Consider the following 18,920-nt stretch of genomic DNA (forward strand, 5'->3'; position numbering starts at 1 on the left):
ATTTTTATCTGATGGTTCTCAAGTTCTTGGTTCCCTTTCTGCACTCCACCCACCTCCCCCCTCATCTCAGCCGTCTTCTCCTCCAAAAGATCCAGTCTCTGTGAATTATTAATCACCCGATCTTGGTTCTCTCTAAGCTGCTCATTCATTTCCTTAAATTGATTTTTTAAATCCTCCTGTCCCTTTAAAATCTGTTGAAACATCTGCTGGAAGTCCACCTCAGAAGGCTTGGGCTGAAGCAGGGAGGTTAGAGTCTGTTGTCCGCTGGGGCTGGACGCTGAGGATGTCGGGGCGGAGACTGCAAAGCCCGGCTTCCCCGGGGGTGGTCTTTTAGGTGGCATTATAATGAGCAAAGAGATAACATTGTACAGAGAGGAAACAATTAGGGAGAAAAACCGCCAAGAGAGGTTACGAGGCAGAGAGTCCAAGCAGATAGGAACCTTTTCTGTATTCAGCTCCTGGCAATAAAGTATTAGAGTCCTTTGTTCCAAGCCCAGAGTAACAAGAGATTTGTCTGAGTGCCACGGAGACAAAGACAAGATGCCTGAAGCTTCTATGGGTGGAGTCACGTTTCAGTGTCTATGAAGACGACGGAAGTGTGCCATCTTGCCCTGCCAGCTCCGGGATCAGAAGGCAAAGACCAAAAGTTTTCAAAGTTTTCAGATCATCACCTCATTTACACAATTGCAGTCCAAAATCTGCCTTTGCTATGAGCGTGATTTCGTTGCATGGCTCCCCCCCTCCTCCTCCTCTAGGGGCAGAGAGCAAAACCGTCCAAAGCCGCCTGTCAAAGGGGGGGGGAAAAGTCCCTCTCCCTCCAGTCACGCTTCTTCAAAACAAGTTGAAAATCAGTTCTAAAAAGCTGGCAATTTTTTTCCTTCCGGTTCCGGCTGCGGATCGCGATGGGCAAGCTTTGTTCGCCCCGCGCACTCCTGGTGGGCTCCCCACTGATCTGGGGGGCACAGGACACCCTGGAGGGGCTCCTGCCGAGGGGGCAGTGTAGCGGGGGACCCCCTGAGTTGGCGGCGGCTGGGGGGCTCCCCGCATCGCCCTAGGCACCGGGAGGCAAGAAGGGAGGCGCCGCAGCGTCTTCGCGATGAGGCAGCTGGAAGAAAGCAAGATTTGAAGGACGCAGCTGCTGTGTGGTGAGGTGGAAACTTTCCCCCGTTCCTTTGCTTAACTGAAAGAAGGAAAAGAAGTTCAAGTGGTTTGTTTAGTACAGAACTTAGATCTGATTCCAAAAAAAAAATGCGCTTCAGAGTATATGGAAATGCAAATCAGCATACGTCTGCAACTTTAAAGCAGATAAATGTTTCCTCAGGATTACTGTCAGGAGTTTCATAGAGGTGTGCTTTATTTATGCTGAAGTCCTGCTTGGTTATATGCAAACATCTGCACAGCACATTAAAAAAATATCAGTCAACAGAACTCTGCTAGAATTGGATTATGTATCCAAGACATTTTCACATAACAACTTCAAAAACCTGGAAAGCCGCCAATGAATCTTTAAAAGTTTCTGGCTGATTTTGCCATTATTATTTTAGTTTTGTATTTCGGCACAATTTGTACTCATACACATTTGTACTCAAGGCACTTCACACTTTACTGGGGTTAATGAAAAAGATTTCCTTTTTAATGAATCTCAGGGGTTATCTTTAATTGGGTATTAGGACTGGATCGAACTCGTTAATCTCTTATGCAAGCAGCTGAAACTAATCCAGGAAAACATTCATTTGAGTGACCAAGTTGATACCTTAAAACCACTTTATAGGCTTACATTTATTTTCATTTTTCTTGATCCTTTTTGTTCTTAGCTTTGAACAAATTGTGAGTTTTTGAGGTCTACAGATAAAAGAGAAAAGATTTCCAAATTGGAGTAATTGATAAAACCTCCAACTTCATATATCATTGAGTGTCCCCACACCAATATCTTTCTCAGCTGCAATTATAAGTGGCAACCAAATACCTAAATAACAGTAAAACAAATCTTACTATAATGTCTTCTTTCTATTTAGAAGAATCACTGTTTTCTTTTTGTATGTGGTAATCAGCTAAGGCAAATGTATTGCTCTCTCGCTCCAATATTCCTAGGAAGTTCTCTTAAAAACAGTGACTGCTTTTAAGTATGGAAAGCTTTAACTCATTCACTTTTATGCAATTATTGTAATCTATGTATATATTTAGTTTCATTGGGATTTTCCTTTTTTTCTTTGGTTGCTTTCTGTTTTGGTATATGTTGTGCAAATGTTGTATATGGGTACACACACTCATACACAGAGAAACAAATGCACAAGAAGGGAAACTGTATGTTTTGTATTTTGTTATTTTTTCTCTTTTTCTATATTATGGCAATAAAATAATTTTAAAAGATTAGCAGATTGTTGTAAAGATGTGTTAAATAAAGATTGTTCTGTGTCATCTTGGAAATTATGCAAACTTGCATTTTTAAAGTCCATGAGAATATCATATGCTAAATTATGGAAACACACTCACACAGACACGGTGTATTTCTGGTTTTGCAGCTGTCATCCCCTCCTTTTTCTTTTGGAAAGCCCTGAGGAAGAACAAGACTTCTCTGAGGAAATAAATCTAGCTGTAAACAAGAAATAGCACATGTTATCTGGCTATGTAAGCATAAAATAGTCTGCATAATAATATCATCCTTTGTTTTATTTGATCTTCTTGGTAACACACCTTTCTCCTTATTGAGTCTCTACTGTATGGGAATGCTGAAATCATTGAAAAATTTTAAATCGTATTCTTTGTATGAGGCACTCTCCCTTTTATTAAATGCTGAGATTATTTTAATGAGGAAAATACGGCACAGTACAGTGATGGCGAACCTATGGCACGTGTGCCAAAGGTGGCACGTGGTGCCCTGTCTGCAGTCACATGAGCTGTTGCCCAGTTCAGCTCCACTACGCATGTGTGCATGCCCCCGCCGCCAGCTGATTTTCAGGTCTCTGCCGTGCATGCGGGAGGCGCATGCACATGCGTGGAGCACTGGGGTCACACTCTCCCCCTGTGCCCTGTTTTTGGTCCCAGGAGGCTTCAGGGAGGCCTGCTAGGCCCAAAACTGGGCGTGGTGGGTGTGGTGCGCCCCTCCCCCTCCAAGCCCATTTTTGGTCCCAGGAGGCTGCAGGAAGACCTGCTAGGCCCAAAATGGGGCACAGGAGGTTGGGGCACACAGGGTCATGTGTGTCATGCGCACGTTGCATTATGGGTGTGAGCACGCTTTTGGCACGCAAGGACCAAAAGATTAGCCATCACATGCATAGTACTTGGTTACTTACTCATCTGCCCTAATATTTACGCAGCCAATTTGATCTGGTAGGTTTAGCATGATTTGAGTTCCTTTGATTAAACAACGTCATTTATCAGGGTCCTGGAAGCTTTTCTCCCAGGTCTTTAGTGAGCATTAATGAAGTCTTCTTGTATTGTGTGGGTGTATTTCAATCCTGTTTTTCTCATCTTGTCATATTTTAATTCTTATTTTTCTTTCTTAAACATTTTTTAAAAAAATGTTTTTAATTGGGAGTTGCGTGGTTTACAAATTTAATGAATTAATAAATGTACTGTATTGCTGTGACTTCTGTGATAAACAAGAGGGGTTTTTAAATACTTGGTTTCCATAGGAAGCATTTCTTTTCAAAACAGTACAGGTTGTGTCGCCACTTTTCATTCATTGAGGAACTGTCTGAACTTAGGACAGTACTGAGAAAATCACATTGCAGCCCAATATGACCATTTATGACCTTCTCAGCATCCTTCTGTCACGCAACCACCATTTCAGTCAATATTGTCCTATGTCTGACCTGAAGTGTTTTTTTTTCTTTTTTCCTCTTACAGAGCAGAGATCGAAGAGAAAGGGATTGAAAGAGAGTAAACTATTTGCTCTTCTACACTTTGAAAGCAGTGTAATTGTGCCAGCAGCAGGAAAGGGTCAGGCAAAAAAAAATGCCTACAGAAATCACTTGCTTTTTTTCCCCTCATCTTCCTTCACAGACCAGAGAGATTGGAAAGGAAGTGATCTCAAGAGAGTGGACAGCCTAGGCTGTCCACAGCTCCCAGTCCTGGGCTGCTGGTAGAGTTGCATTCTGTTCAATGTATACAAGACAGCAAGCGGATACTTGAACATTCCAAAGGACAGGGAAGTGGTTAGAAGGCTAACCAAAGATGAAGCGTGAAACTGTGTAGCCTTGTCTCTTTCTAGCTGGAAAGCACACATGATTTCACACATGAAGAAGTGCTTTTCTTGAGGTCTCTCCATGAAGATCTAAAATCTCTCCTAAACACTGCTCTCCTTTGATATTACATTGATTTCTTTAGAAGTGGAAAGTAGCCACCCCAGTCCTTTAGGACCGGAATTAAGAAAATGGTATGGGCTAAATCTTTCTGTTCTATATCTTTATATGCATAGCCATTTTTTTCAGGGAGAATGATGAAATAGATGAAATAGATAGCAATACAAGAGGAGAGATCAGAATGCAAGGATAATTTCTCAATAGTAGTTTTTGACATAGCAGTCATCAGCATAACAGTGACATTCTTGCACTGTTGAGCTTCCAGTACAGTAAATATTAGTGCAATTAACAATTCCCCACTCTTACTTTTAATTGGAAGGATTGGTTAGTCCGCATCAAAGAATACATGGATAAATTTGACATCAGAAATTCCAGTATCTAAAACCAATGGAAAATATTTTCAGTCTCCCAGGAGATATTGTTACACTGGTTTTAAAGTAGACATTATTTGATCAAAGGATTTGCAAATACAGATTTTGTTATAAAATACTCGATATAGGATTCGTTAAGAAATTGAATTGTGTTGCTCATGAATCATATCTCTTTGTAGGTAAACACACATACACATTACACATTCTGTCTTTTTTCTGCACAATGCTGGAGGCAGTTGAACCTTTTTTCTACAAACTTTTATGCACCATATTAAAGCTAACATTTAACATTCTTTGCTGATAAGTCAGAGAGGATTTTTTTTTATCTTTCATTCTTGCTAGATCCTCTTCTTTCCTGGAAAATATATGAAGGTTGAGGTAACATTTTAAATTTTAATGCAAGTGATTTATTATAGTATTGAAAGAAACTGCTTTCCGTATCAAGTCAGCTGTAAATAATTAGTGCAGGATAGAAAATGATGTCATTTGCTAAATAATAGCAGGGAGAAGTAAACAGTTCCATGTGGAAGTCTAGGGAGAAGCCATTTCCTGAGAGAGAAATATAATCTGAAATGAGGGAGTTTAGATCTGGATTTGTACATCTTGTTGATCCATTCTTTGTTTTGATTGATTGAATATGTGCCATCAAGTCAATTTCGACTCTGAGTAGCAACCACATAGATTTACTCCATGGTGATCTGTCCGTAACCTGGGTCTTCTAATGGTGCACCCATCAGCACTAAAACTGTGGAGTCCATCCACTTTGCTATTGGGCATCCTTTTCTTCTCTTTCCTTCCACCTTTTTTTTTTATTGTCGGACCGTTTTTTCAGGGAGGTTTTCCCATTCTTTGTTTATCCTGAGTTTATTGATTCATCAATTAACGGAATTGCACGAGAAGTGAGCAAAACTCTAGCAGCTCTGAGTTTTAATTGGCATTAAGGATTCAGAGAGTAGGTGAGCAAATGGGAGTTTGACACTATATGGGAAAAGTAGCTCACAAAATCACACCTGGACAAAAATCACAAGTCTTTCTTAATTAACCCTGAGAGGGAAAAAGCTGGTACACTTAGATTTAGTTCAGATTTAGTAACTCAAAAATTGCTAAGTTTCAAGAACTGTAATTCTTTTAGCCAGAAAGTCACACTGGTAGCGTTGGTATTGCAATTGTATTATATTGGCCTTGCTCTCTGTATAAAAGGCGCTTCCTGCCATCTTGCCTTTTTTGACCCTCATTCCATTTTTCACAAATGGCACTGCATACTGAAGTGGAAAAAATAAAATAACTGTGACATTTAAGATCACACTGTAAACTTACTTATCATCCTATAAGTAAACAGTACAGGTAATTCTCAACTTACAACAGTTTATGTAGTGACTGTTCAAAGACACAACGGCCTTGAAAAAGTGACTTATGACCATTTTTCACACTTATGAGCATTACAGCAACCCCATGGTCATGTGATCAAAATTCAGATGCTTGACAACTGGTTCATATTTATGACAGCTGCACTGTAACATTTTGCAAACTTCTGAGAAGCAAAATAAGTGGGGAAATCAGATTCACTTAATAACTGTGTTACTAATTTAACAACTGCAGTGATTCATTTAACAACTGTAGCAAGAAAAATTGCAAAATGGGGCAAAATTCTTTTCACTTTCTCATTTAGCAACATAAATTTGGGGCTCAATTATGGTCATAAGCCAAGAAGTAAGCAAGTTGCACTTCCAAAACAAGCAACCCTTGTAATAAAATAGTTTATTTCTCTTAATCCTTTGTAAGCTCATGTATTCTGATGAGTAACTTTAAATTGCCAGTGTCTGTGGAAAATGACTAAGTCTTGAGGTTGATTTTTGATTGGAGCTGCCCAGGGTTGGTTGAAAGATCAGTGGTTATATAAATATAAGAAAGAAAGAAAGAAAGAAAGAAAGAAAGAAAGAAAGAAAGAAAGAAAGAAAGAAAGAAAGCCACTGCTCTTAATTGCAGCAGGCAGTGACTATGATCTGTGTTTAAAGTAAATGAAAGGTAAAGGTTCTACTTGCACATATGTGCTAGTCATTCCTGACTCTAGGGGCGATGCTCATCTCTGTTTCAAAGCTGAAGAGCCAGCGCTGTCCGAATACATCTCCGTGGTCATGTGGTTGGCATGACTCAATGCCAAAGGCACACTGAACGCTGTTACCTTCCCACCAAAGGTGGTTCCTATTTTTCTACTTGCATTTTTACATGCTTTCAAACTGCTAGGTTGGCAGAAGCTGGGACAAGTAATGGGAGCTCACTCCGTTATGCAGCACTAGGGATTCGAACCACCAAACTGCCGACCTTTCTGATCGACAAGCTCTGCGTCTTAGCCACTGAGCCACCACGTCTACAATAAAAACTAAATAGATTGCATTAATAACCCGCCTTAATCTGTGTTGTTTCTGATGAAAAATAAGGTATGTAGATGTGGGTGCTCTAAACTCATCAGTGTCTCAAGAACTGCAGTGTTCTTAATGTAGTTGAGTTTTTGAATTGGTGAAGATATTTAAAGAATATTATAAACTCTGCTTGAAATAGAATTTTATTCCATAACTATTCCCTGAAATGATCTCTCAGCTTTGTTCCTAGTCCACATGCTTCCCACACTTCTGCCTCTAAGAAGAAAAGGAAGGAAAGAAGGGTTTATATACTTTTGAGCTCTTAAAGGACTTGGAGGTTAAGGAAGTTGTTAACTTCCAAGATGGTCAAGAAAATCTTGTTCAGAATGTCTTTCTGTCTTTCTTTCTTTCTTTCTTTTCTTTTCCTTTCTTTTCTTTCTCTTTTCCACCCAATGTCTTAATCAAAAATATAACATTCCCTGTGTGTCTTACAGGGCGATGAGGTCTGGGGAGCAGTTGTTAATGTTAACATTTTGGACAATAGAACATGTTTTGTCCTCCTTTTCATTGTAAAAAAGTTGGTCACCTTAATTTTAGTGCAAGTTAATTAATATTTCCTGACCTGGCAATTAAATACAAACCTTTACAAGATAAACAATTTTTCAAATACATTTCAGTGACCGAAAACTTTGTAAGTGAACATTAAGACCACGTGTTTCAACTATTTCCCCTACTGGCAAAACCCAGGAATGATCAATATAGAGGAACGTTCATAACTCAATGATGCAACCTTCTTATTCAATTTTTGACCACAAAGTTTCAACATTATGAGACCTTGGGGGATTTCTGCAAATCGGAGTAATAGTACTACTTCTGTATGATAGACATCTTGCAGGGAAGAATAGAATTTCTTGTAAATTCTTGCTTCTTTCGTCTACAGTGCCTGGGGTCTGCTAACATCAAGCACCATTTTGCTGATGCAACTGCTAGATAAGGCCCATTAACCTCTATTGTAAAATATTTATGTATGTATTTATAAAAATGGAAAGTTTTAGACAGTTTACCTCATCAAAGCCTGCATGAGCTCTTGTGTAATTTCAGCCATTTTTATTCTAAATTTATATGCATTGTTTTACATCTGTAGCATTGTGCAAAACTGCCTTGATGCCCACACTGCCAGAAAAACTTCCTGATCTATATGTTTTATGTAGAAAAGATATAGTACTGTCGAGATAGGGGTGTCAAACTCGCGGTGTAATATTGGTGTCATGTGACATATCACAACTTTTTTCTCCTTCGCTAAATGGAGGGTGGGAGTGGCCAGCATGTGATGCATCCGGCCTGGTCTAGATGAAAGGGGATAAAAAACAGAGCAAGAGCCTGTGACTGGTTTTTACTGGTTTTTTAAAATGTGTTTGCTTTAATTGTATACTGTAGAAGGGCTGCCATTAGGAAGTGTTCCAAACTTTTTCCTAGAGTTCAACTCTGGTTATATAGAAATCAGTGAGGTGAATTCCAGAAGTTATATGTGATGTGGGATTATAAAAAGGCCAGTATTTATTTATAAAATTTATAGGCTGCCCATCTTACCTCAAGGTGGTATGGTTCGAGAATAAACAAAGGAGGGAGGGAATGGAAGGAATAGGTTGGCAACTGCTTGATAGAAAGAGGAGGAAGTCATAATTCTATATTATTTTTATTTTTTAATGTTTCCTTTGATTCTTTATACTGTTTAAAATTCTAATTAAAAATAAAAAGAAATGAAAGTGCGGGTCAAAGCTCTCTGGACCAAAGTATGGATCAATCATTTTGGTTAACTAAATTGGGGAAGAAAAGTGACATTGTACAACTCTTGCTTCAGCCCCTGTAAAAGAGACCAAACAGGAATGGCGTTGAGCGAAACTGTTCCTGTGTGTTGTTTTAGGGAAGTGAAAAGTTCAAGCAAAGACAAATTTCAGTGCAAGAGAGGAAAATTATTCCTGTCAGCTTTTTTTTTTTTAATCAGTTGCTCAATTGGGTGGAGGCTTCTGTTGCAAAGTGGTTCTCAAAGCTGTGAGGTGACAACAGAGGACAAATAGTACAAATAAAAGAATCCCAGAAATGCTAAAAACAAAATCTGTTTTTCCACTCATCCCAGGAAAAAGTAGCAGCAGTTCCAGCCTTTGGTTTCCGAGTATTTATTAGGTCAAGTGTGATGTCATAGACATCCTTTGATCCAGCTTTTATAGCCAAGATAGATTTTTGTAACAGCCAGTGGGGAAATTATCAAGTATGGAAGGAAAAGGAAAATTATTAAATACGGAGAGAATAAAGGCATGTATTTAATTTTAATTAAAAAGAACATTAATCCAATTTTGTTTTTGCCTATCTCTTCTCAATTCCAAGCCATGATTCCTCATCACAAAAAGGGAAAATGTAGCCTTGATTCCCAAAATTTTGCATGTATCTGCTTTAATGTATCTTCTAATTAAATGTGAATTAACAATAATTTCTTCCTGAGGAAAATATGAGAATTTTTTAAATCTCGAGTTTGCTTTTATAAATCTATAATATATTTTATAAATAGACTTTAGTAGATCTATAATACATTTATTCGTATTATTGTAACTGTTGTCATTGTAAAAAAAATTAAGTTGCTTGGAGTCACTTCTTACGAATAAATGCATGCTAGAAAAGCTGATATGAACAGGAAATGAGATAAATGAAAGTTTGATAGGAAAGAAGATTTGCTTAAGAAGCCAAGGAAAAGAAAATACAAAAGTAGAGGCAGTGTTTGACTTACGATCACAATTGAATCCAAAATTTATGTTGCTAAGCAAGACAGTTGTCAAGTGAATTGCACCTGATTTGGAGACCTTTCTTTGCCACATTTGTTAAGCAAATTACCGAAGTTGTTAAGTGAATCTCGTGCAGTTGTTAAGCAAACCTGATTTCCCCCATTGTCTTTGCTTGCTGGAAGCCAACAGGGAAGATTATAAATGGTGATCACATGGAACGCTGCAACTGTCAATAAATACAGTCTGGTTGGCAAATGCCTGCATTTTGGTCACATGACCATGAGGCTGCTACAATGCTCTTAAGTGTGGAAACTGGTCATAAGTCACTTTTTTTCAATGCCTTTGTAACTTTGAACAATCATTAAATGAATGATTGTATATCAAGGACTACCTGTACAACTGTTGGAATTTTAGTCAGTTGCTGTGTGAGACTAGTTTACCACTAACAATGGGAAGTGTAATAGGTGTAGGTGTAATAAATCTGAGCAAGGATGTCGCTCCTCCACATAATTCACTGTTGCAAACCTTTATTTTGTTTCATTTTCCAGTCAGAAGGGCCTCCCTTTCTTCCTATATCTTGCTTTGGCTCATATGCACGTGCCTTTGGTTTTGTCTGAGGCACCTTGGAATCCATCTTGCCAAGATCCCTATGGAACATACTTGAAGGAAATGGATGCTTTGGTGGGACAGATAAAGGATGCGGTTGACAGCACAGCAAAGGAAGATACTCTCCTCTGGTTTACAGGTGAAAAGTTAAAAAAAAAACCACCTCACTGCAGTACAGGCAGCACTGAGGTCATTTTGGTAGGGACATTTGAAAGTCTATCCCGAGAACTTGCTGGATACAATAGCATGAATCACTCTGGTAAATTATATAATGAAGCATTTTAAATGTCTTGTGTGGTGGCTAGGGATTAGATCCAGTGGAGAAAACTAAAACCTCCCTGATGGATAGTTGTCAAGTCACTGCTTGAATACACCAGGCACATATGCCACCATCCAAACCTGAAAAAAATGCCACTTGTATACAATCTCTGTAACTCTATTTTATAAGGAAAATCTATCCCTCATTCTTGGTTTACCTATCCCCAACCAGATACTTCAAATACTGGAATATCGCTATCATGTCTCCCCTAATTCTTCTTTTCTTTAGACTAGCCAGTAGAACGGAACTCTTTCATCTGGGGCTATAGCCTCATCCAGACATACCCTAGAACTTCTGCTAAGATGGGCAGCAAACAAATTTAATAAACTCAGATAAAGGTTCTGAAAAGATAGAGCTCCCCCAAAGCATCTAATAGGCTGATGATTTATTTATATCTGCTTCTCACAAACAACCACCGATTGTTAAAATTGGTCTCATAGAGACTTAGTTTGTCACACACTCAATAGGTTCTAAGAGCTTTAGAGATAAAAAGATAGAGATTGATTTAGGAAGGCTTCCTTTTGAAGGATCAGCTGGTAGCTCCTGCCCTCCAAATGAATCTCTGATAATAAAAATGTTGTACCCTTAGGAATTCATGGAACGAATTAAAAAGTTGGTGCGGTAGAGTGTGGTATATTCTTGTGTAAGCTTGTATTTGCTGTAGTTGAAAGAGCTTAAACAACCTTATACATTGCTAGATTTAGTCATAAATGAGCATTGTTTTTATCTCAGAAATGGTTTTTAAACCAGTTGGACATCCAGCAGAATAACAATGCTTGTTATTAATGTTCAGATTAATGTACTGGAACTGTAAAATTGATGTTCAGATTAATTTGCTGCTCTGGTATTTTGCAGCTTCAAGCTGTATTGTAATTGTACATCTGTGAAATCTGTGTCTGACTTTTTGGATGAATTGTCCTGGGTCTTCTACTTAAGGAACTGGGCAGTGCCTCCTCCTTTTAACTTCAATAATCCTCTAGTGTCATGGATGACCCATGGTCTTGGATGACTCATCACGTTTTGAATTCTATTGAGTTTTCTCCACACAGCTGGGCTCCTATCTGTAAAGAGAAATCAGCACACAAGTTGTGCTTTTATGAAAGTGCCTTTTTTGTTTTTTGTTTAGAAAAAGCCAGAGTAAGGGCTTCAGATTCAGTGTAAATTTATGTAACTGATGGAGGGCATAGCATACAGTTCTGTTCTCCTTTGAATCTTAAGAGTATCTTTGCTCCTTCTGAACCCACAACACTTGTAGCTGTAGTTGAGTTTTAGCCATGAAGCAGATGAAGTGATAGAACTGGCTGGTTCTAGATTGTTCTCAAGAAAATCTGTGCGGTGTAAGTTAACCTTGGCAGGGATTCTTTCTTGTCACCAAATTTAATGTGGGTGATGAACAGACCGCCCAATTTACTTATAATTTTAAAGGGGTTTTTATGTATCAGTAGCCCCTGTTTCCTTGAACGAATTCTAGCCAAAAACACAAACCTTGTCACCTTTGACTAATAATTAAGCACGTCATTACATAAGAACAAAATAGCCAGTTCCGAAGTCTGCTGTTAATGAGTTGTTTTCTCCCAAGTGAGGGTTCATTAAACTCCAAGGCAAACTCTTTCTTATTTTTGTTTTGTCTCCTAATCCTTAAGAATTATTCAAGTGGCAAATAGCTTTCCCCCTCACTCAGAGAAAAAGTCTCCCTGCAAGTTTGTTTTAAGAAAAAAAAAACAACCCAATGTTAATCTTTTAAAGTTTGTAATTGTCCTGCTTCACAGCCCTGTTTAGATTCCTCTTGAAGGCAAGGGACACATTTGCTATTCAATGTGGTTTTCTTTTTTTTTTTTTTTTAATTGAAATTTTATGAAATAAATTTTTATTAAACAAATTCACCGTTGTGCATCATCCAGACACACTCTTGTGGGATGGTCAGCCATATAAATATAGCAAATATTTTAAACAAAATAAAATCAATATAAATATTAGAAAAGGAAGAGCAAAAATAAGAATAATGAGTAAGTAGAATAGATGTAAATGTCAATAGAAGAGGAAAAAGAAAATCTTGACAAATTACAATATTTGTCAGCTGTAAGTGCTGAGGAAAATAATGAACACAAGAAGGGGCGCCCAACTGCACACAACAATATAAGAACTTCCACATTAGCCCTATGTGACTCTGCAGGAGAATATGGCAGCTTTGTTTGGTGTAGATAAAAAATGTGCAAAACAGGAAAAGATGGGAAATGGGTTGAACTAGTCATCTGGAAAAAACCCACACTTGCCAGGGAGGCTGTGAACTCCTGAGTCATTCCAGATCCTACCCTAGTTCAGGACTTAAAGATTGTATTTTCTCAGCCTTAATAGTCCCTTGTAAAGCATAGGATAAAATTTCAAGAAGGTTAGAGGTAGCCTTTGCTATTTATTTTTCCTCCAGCCAATAGATTTATTAGGTCAACTTGATCGTATCACCACGTTTTGCATAATCACCGTGCTTGTGTGTCGATGTCTGTTCGATGAAAGCTACCGGTTTTGTATCTGCGGTCTGTAGGAAGTTAAAACCCACCCCTCTCCTAGAAAATGAAATATTTTAGGAAATATTAAAAGGGCAGAATATTTCCCCTAAAACTGAGGTAGAAACTCATCCCCCTTCACCTTTGTCAATGGGCCATTAAGGCCTGAGCCAGTCTATTCTACATAACAAAGATCTACCTCCTTCAGGCAGAGCCATAATAGGAATCCAAAAGCCCTTTCATTACATCATCACCCAGCAACAGCTCAACTAAGCCTGGGATACAGACAGCCTACAAAATTAGCTAAGACCCCCACCCCCTGGGAGTCTGACCACCAATCAGAATAAATTTCTCAAACGGGAACAAGCAGCTCCAAAGCGGGGCCCAAGAGAGGGTATGAAACTCAGGCTCTCTTTCCCCTTTTTTCTTCAAGACATGTAATCCCCTTTTCCCCCAGGACCTCAAACCATGTGGTTCTGTCCATCAATAAACCTTTCCAAGCAACTTCCATGAATCCATTATCTTTTTCCCTACTTGGAACTGAACCAATGGTGGGTTACGACTGGACAGGGGCGTACCGGTGCCTGCCGGGAACACCAGGTACCGTTCTGGTACGGTGCTCCGGAGGGCCCGCCCGTGTTCCTTACCGATAATTGAGCTCTTCGGTGCTTCCGCACACGGAGCGCTCGGCGCCTGCGCGACACTCTGCCGAGCAGCTGGAGTGTCGCGGAGCGTCTCAGGAGGTAAGGATGCATGTGCGCGCTGTGTGCATTCATGTGGACGCCCGGCCCCATTGCACAGTTACCGGTTGCAACGGGATCCAGAACCCACCACTGAACTGAACCTAGATGAACATTTCTTCCAACAAGTCTAAACTTGTATTTTAAAATTGTACCTACGATGACACTTTTTATTTTGGTGAGTCAGGGATTCTAACAAAAAAGTGACGGATTTCCTTTGTTTTCTCTGAAAACGTTTTAGAGACTTTATTAAACTCGTGCATTAAGGAACAGGTGAATTCTGAGTTCTTCCATATCCTTTATACTCTTGTAACTTCCTTTCCAGCTTCATATAACCCACTTGATAGTATAAGAAAAAGAAACTTGATAAAGCATGATTAATCATGTGCAATTGTTAATATAAATAATATTCGGTTGAAAGAAATGGGAACTACCCTCTTTGGCCTTTCAACCATAGTAACCTTGCTGTGGCTGCTCCCATTGTTTCCAATGAAAGATACCTTCCTGTTCTGTTTATCAACAGGGTCTCCTCTTATCTTTCTAGGAGACAATGGTCCTTGGTCTGAGAAGTGTGACTACGCAGGAAGTGTTGGTCCATATACAGGGATGTGGCAAAGAAGAAAAGGTAATGTCACTTTTTAGAAGTTCTTTTCAGCTTTTCTGATTAGAAAATTTTTCTGATTAGAAACATTTTCTTTCTCAATTTGGTAGCTCCTCTTTCTTCTTTGGAAGCATGCTTTGCTGTAGGAAATTAGAGGGTTATCCTATAGTCAGTTTTGCCTCCAGCAGCATTGATGAAGCATTGATGAAATGCAGTCAGCATGGGAAAGTTGTCTATGTGATGTTCACTCTTTCAAACATGATAAAGAAATATTATGTTTAATACTATTATTAAACATTTAAATTTTATGTAGCATCAAAGACAAACTCTTATGGTCTATAGCCATTTTTATTATTTATTCATGCTTTGGAGATTGCATTCAACCCTTAAATTATTTTGTCAGTGGCATCAAGTTTGAAATGAGGATTCCCTTTACTTTTCATGGTTTCTCGCAAACTTATGTTCCATGGTTTAAAAATGCTGTTGTGATGGAACTTTGCACACTCCTATCAGACCTGTGACTAACGTCCTCTCAGCTTAGACAGCAAAGGAAGAGGAACAGTTATTCCTGCTTATGCAGACAGGAAGGCGTAAATGTAGATCTTTCCTGGTTTTGTATCTTGATACCCTTGGTGTATATAGCTGTGAGTGAGTACACATGAACTGATGCTCTTAAAGTCATACGTCCCCAATAACATTTTGGGAATAGCAGTAGCTAGCTTTTCCACATCTGTTTCCTGTCCGTTTCCAAATATAGAAGGGAAAAAAAGACTGGCAGAAGTCCCACAGAGGAAGTCCCAGAGTTTCTTTTTGTTGTTTAAAAACTGTTCTGTAGTTTTAAAAGATCATAGCTCAACACATGATATTATTTCATTCACGCAAATGAATCTCAGGTTGGCAGCCCTTGTTTTTCCAAAATAAAATCTATGTCATAAAAATAATCAATTCATTCAGCTTATTGCAAGGTGTCTCCTCCATTATAATTATCTATTTAAAAATAGATTGGAAAAATTCATAGAGAAATTCCACAGCATCAAGGTAGTGCCTCACTGTGGGTTTTATTATTATTAGGATGATTATAATGATTATTGATGTTTGCAACAGACCAGTGTGTGAGAGAATGATAAATGCCAGCAGTGAATAAAACTGAAATGGTAGTTGGCTAATTAACTAGCCTATTTTATTTTTATATCAATAGCTCTCTGAAATCTTAGATGTCTTTTCATAAGCTTTTTGACTTGAAGCCATTTTTAAAAATCGATCATTAAAAAAAACCAAATCAAATTTTCAACAGATTGAAATGTTGAATAAAATGCAAAATATAGCATATATAACACAATATCAAAACGATGGAAAGGGTTTTCAATGCAGGGGAAATATAGCTCCAAAATACTGTCAGCATAAATGCTAGGTGAGTCTTCTGAGAAGAATGCAAAAAAAAAAAAAAAAATAGAAGGGGAGAAGGAGGAGGAGGAAACTGTATTGATTATCAATCAGAATAGACCTGGAAGGGACCTTGAAGATCTTCTAGTTCAACTCGCTTCTTTTTCACTCACCTCAGTCTAAGGAATGACATAAAGTTCCAACACTCTGTCTCATTATAGCTGTATAGTTCAGTTCTTAACTTGTTATCTTACCTGAAGATGCTAGCTATTTTCCTGCTTTTTTTGTACCCAAGGATCTAGGGAAAAATGAATCTGTTCATAGGAAGGGAGACCTTAAGTAAGACATACTAAAAATATTTCCTTGAGAAAAAAAACCCACCACCTATGTCTTGTTGGGATTGAAAGTCTTACATATAGTATATGAGATAATTGTCTTCTCAGAGAATCTTAAGAAGTGTTTGGAAAAGAGTGACATCTGAAATTGGTCCAGGAACATCTCCTTTGCTGCTAATTTTCCATTTTTGGTTTTTCAGTTTCTCTCCTGTTTCTTTCAAGGGAACATTTTGTTTCTGTCATCTCTCATATTTTCCCTGGAATCTTTCTGTAATTTGTAATTTGATGCAGTGGAGAACTTGAATAGCCTGTTGAAATAAATGCCAGAATATGAATTCTTTCTGTTCCACAAAGACTTGATCCAGAAAATGTCTCTATTCGATCTGATATATATATTTGATATTCTTTTTACTTTGGGACAGTGCATGAAGGAAAGATAGGTCTATTTTTCAATTGGCCGCCATTCATTTGAACTCAAGGCATTTGGAGGGGGGAAGGAACTAAACCGAATTTGTTTCCTTTAGCCCACTTTTCAGTGGAGAAGCTTTTGATTTGACAAGCAAAAGTTGAGATTTGTCATGAGTGTACCTGTTGTTGTTATACTGAGTCAGTCCTTCCAGTTTTGAGCCCCATAAAACCTGGCTTTGTTAGGAGAGAAATCAAACAATTTCATGATGGGCATCTGAAAGAAACCAGGCTGGGTGAGTTAAATCTTTTTACTCCAGGGAAAACAACATTTGTAACGAAGGGATATTCTGTTGGGACTCAAACCTTTAAAATTGCAGAGAGCCACAAGGGAAAAATTTTCCATGTATGCTAAAGGCACAACAAGTAATCATCTTACAATAAAGTTTCCTCCAAGTTGATCTCAGTTCCTAGCAGGATTTTGGATATTTTCATGTACCGTATTGTTTGGACTATAAGACGCACCAAGATTTCAAAGAGGTAAATAAGAAAAAAATGTTTTTGTCCTCCCTGGCCCCCAGGAGCACTCTGCAGACTTCAGCAGGGCTGGGGGAAGGCAAAAACATCCCCATTTTTCACCAAAACGTGGTCATTTTTCCCTTCCCCCAGGCCTGCTGAAGCCTGCAGAGTGCTTCTGGGGGGTGGGGGAAGGCAAAAACGCCCCCGTTTTTTGCCAATTTGTCACAAAAATGGGATGCGGGGGCATGGCTTCAGGTGCCAAATATGGCTGTATTCGGTGTATAAGATGCACCAACATTTCCATGCTCTTTTGGGTGGGTGAAAAGGTGTGTCTTATACTCTGAACAATATGGTATTTATAGTGTCATGGCAACACAGAACAACACTTTCCTGTCCTCCATCTGGGATATCTTGGCGGCTTATAGGATGAACCTTAACTTCTGATGCTGCAACACCCGGAGGCCTTTTTACAGCAGCAAAGTACAGGTAGTTCTCGACTTACAACCGTTTGTTTGGTGACTGTTCAAAGTTACAATGGCACTGAAAAAAGTGACTTATCACCATTTTTCACATTTACGACTGTTGCAGTATCTCCATGGTCACATGATCAAAACTCAGCTGCTTGGCAACTGACTCATATTTATGACGGTTGCAGTGTTCCCGGGTCACGTGGTCATCTTCGGCAACCTTTCTGACAAGCAAAATCAGTGGGGAAGTCAGATTCATTTTACAACCGTGTTACTAACTTAACAACAGCAATGATTCACTTGACAACTATGGCAATGAAGGTCGTAAAACAGAGCTTGCCTTCAACGTTGTGGGTGCTTCACTGGAGATTTTTAAGAAGAGCCTGTCTGAAGTTGTATAGAGTCTCCTGGTTGCGTAGGGAATTGAGCTAGGAAACACCTTCCAGCTCTATTCGTAAAGAACAATAGAAGATAAGGGACCCTTCTAAAAGAAGGGTCTGACTTATCGTATTTTTCGGAGTATAAGACCACCAAGATTTGGAAGAGATAAATTAAAAAAAAGTTTTTGCATTCTGCAGGCCTCCCAAACCCTCTGCATGCCTCGTTTTTTATGAAAAATGGGGCATGCAGAGAGTTTGAGAGGTCTGAAAATTGCTCCTGGAAGCTGGGGGGGGGGGGGCAAAATGAGCAAAAAACATTTGTTTTTTGCAAAAACAGGCACATTTGTTGCAAAAAACAGGGCATGCATAGGCTTTGGGAGGCTTGTAGAGGGCTCCTGGGTGCTGTGGGGGGTAAAAATGAGCAAAAAATGTTTTTTCGCTCCAGCCCCCAGGAACACTTTGCAGGCCTCCTAGACCCTCTGCACGTCCATTTTTGCGAAGGGGGTGGGGTTTCGAGAGGTCAAAAATGTTGTATTCACTGTATAAGACGCACCCAGATTTTCACCCTCTTTTGGGGGGGAAAAGGGTGCATCTTATGCTCCAAAAATATGGTAAGTTGTCTGTCGTTTATCTGAATTGTGGTTGCCAAAGTTTCAATTGTTTGCTAGGGTTAGACTTTCAATCTGCTTCACACTGTGAAAAGCTATTACACATTTTTGTATATCAGGATGTTTTGGAAGATGTAAGTCCTGGCCAAATTGTTTTCTGCTCTGTTTGTGGACAACCATAGTGAAGTGAATGCTTTGGGGGTGGGGGGAATGAAGTTTGCCAGTTTTGGAGGTGAGCCAAAGA

At 39.0% G+C, this 18,920-nt stretch overlaps 1 protein-coding gene across 1 annotated transcript in view; it reads left to right on the forward strand.

Moving 5' to 3' along the window:
- ARSG (arylsulfatase G) overlaps positions 1-18,920 on the forward strand; it is a 127,678-nt gene that overhangs the window by 73,193 nt on the left and 35,565 nt on the right. The window contains exons 7-8 of the mRNA XM_081953772.1: positions 10,361-10,557; positions 14,523-14,603. Coding sequence (XP_081809898.1) covers positions 10,361-10,557; positions 14,523-14,603 — 278 coding nt within the window. The remainder of the gene's footprint in view (positions 1-10,360; positions 10,558-14,522; positions 14,604-18,920) is intronic.

The sequence above is a fragment of the Natrix helvetica genome (genome assembly GCF_964273705.1).
Source record: "Natrix helvetica genome assembly, chromosome: 1".
Taxonomy (NCBI): domain Eukaryota; kingdom Metazoa; phylum Chordata; class Lepidosauria; order Squamata; family Natricidae; genus Natrix; species Natrix helvetica.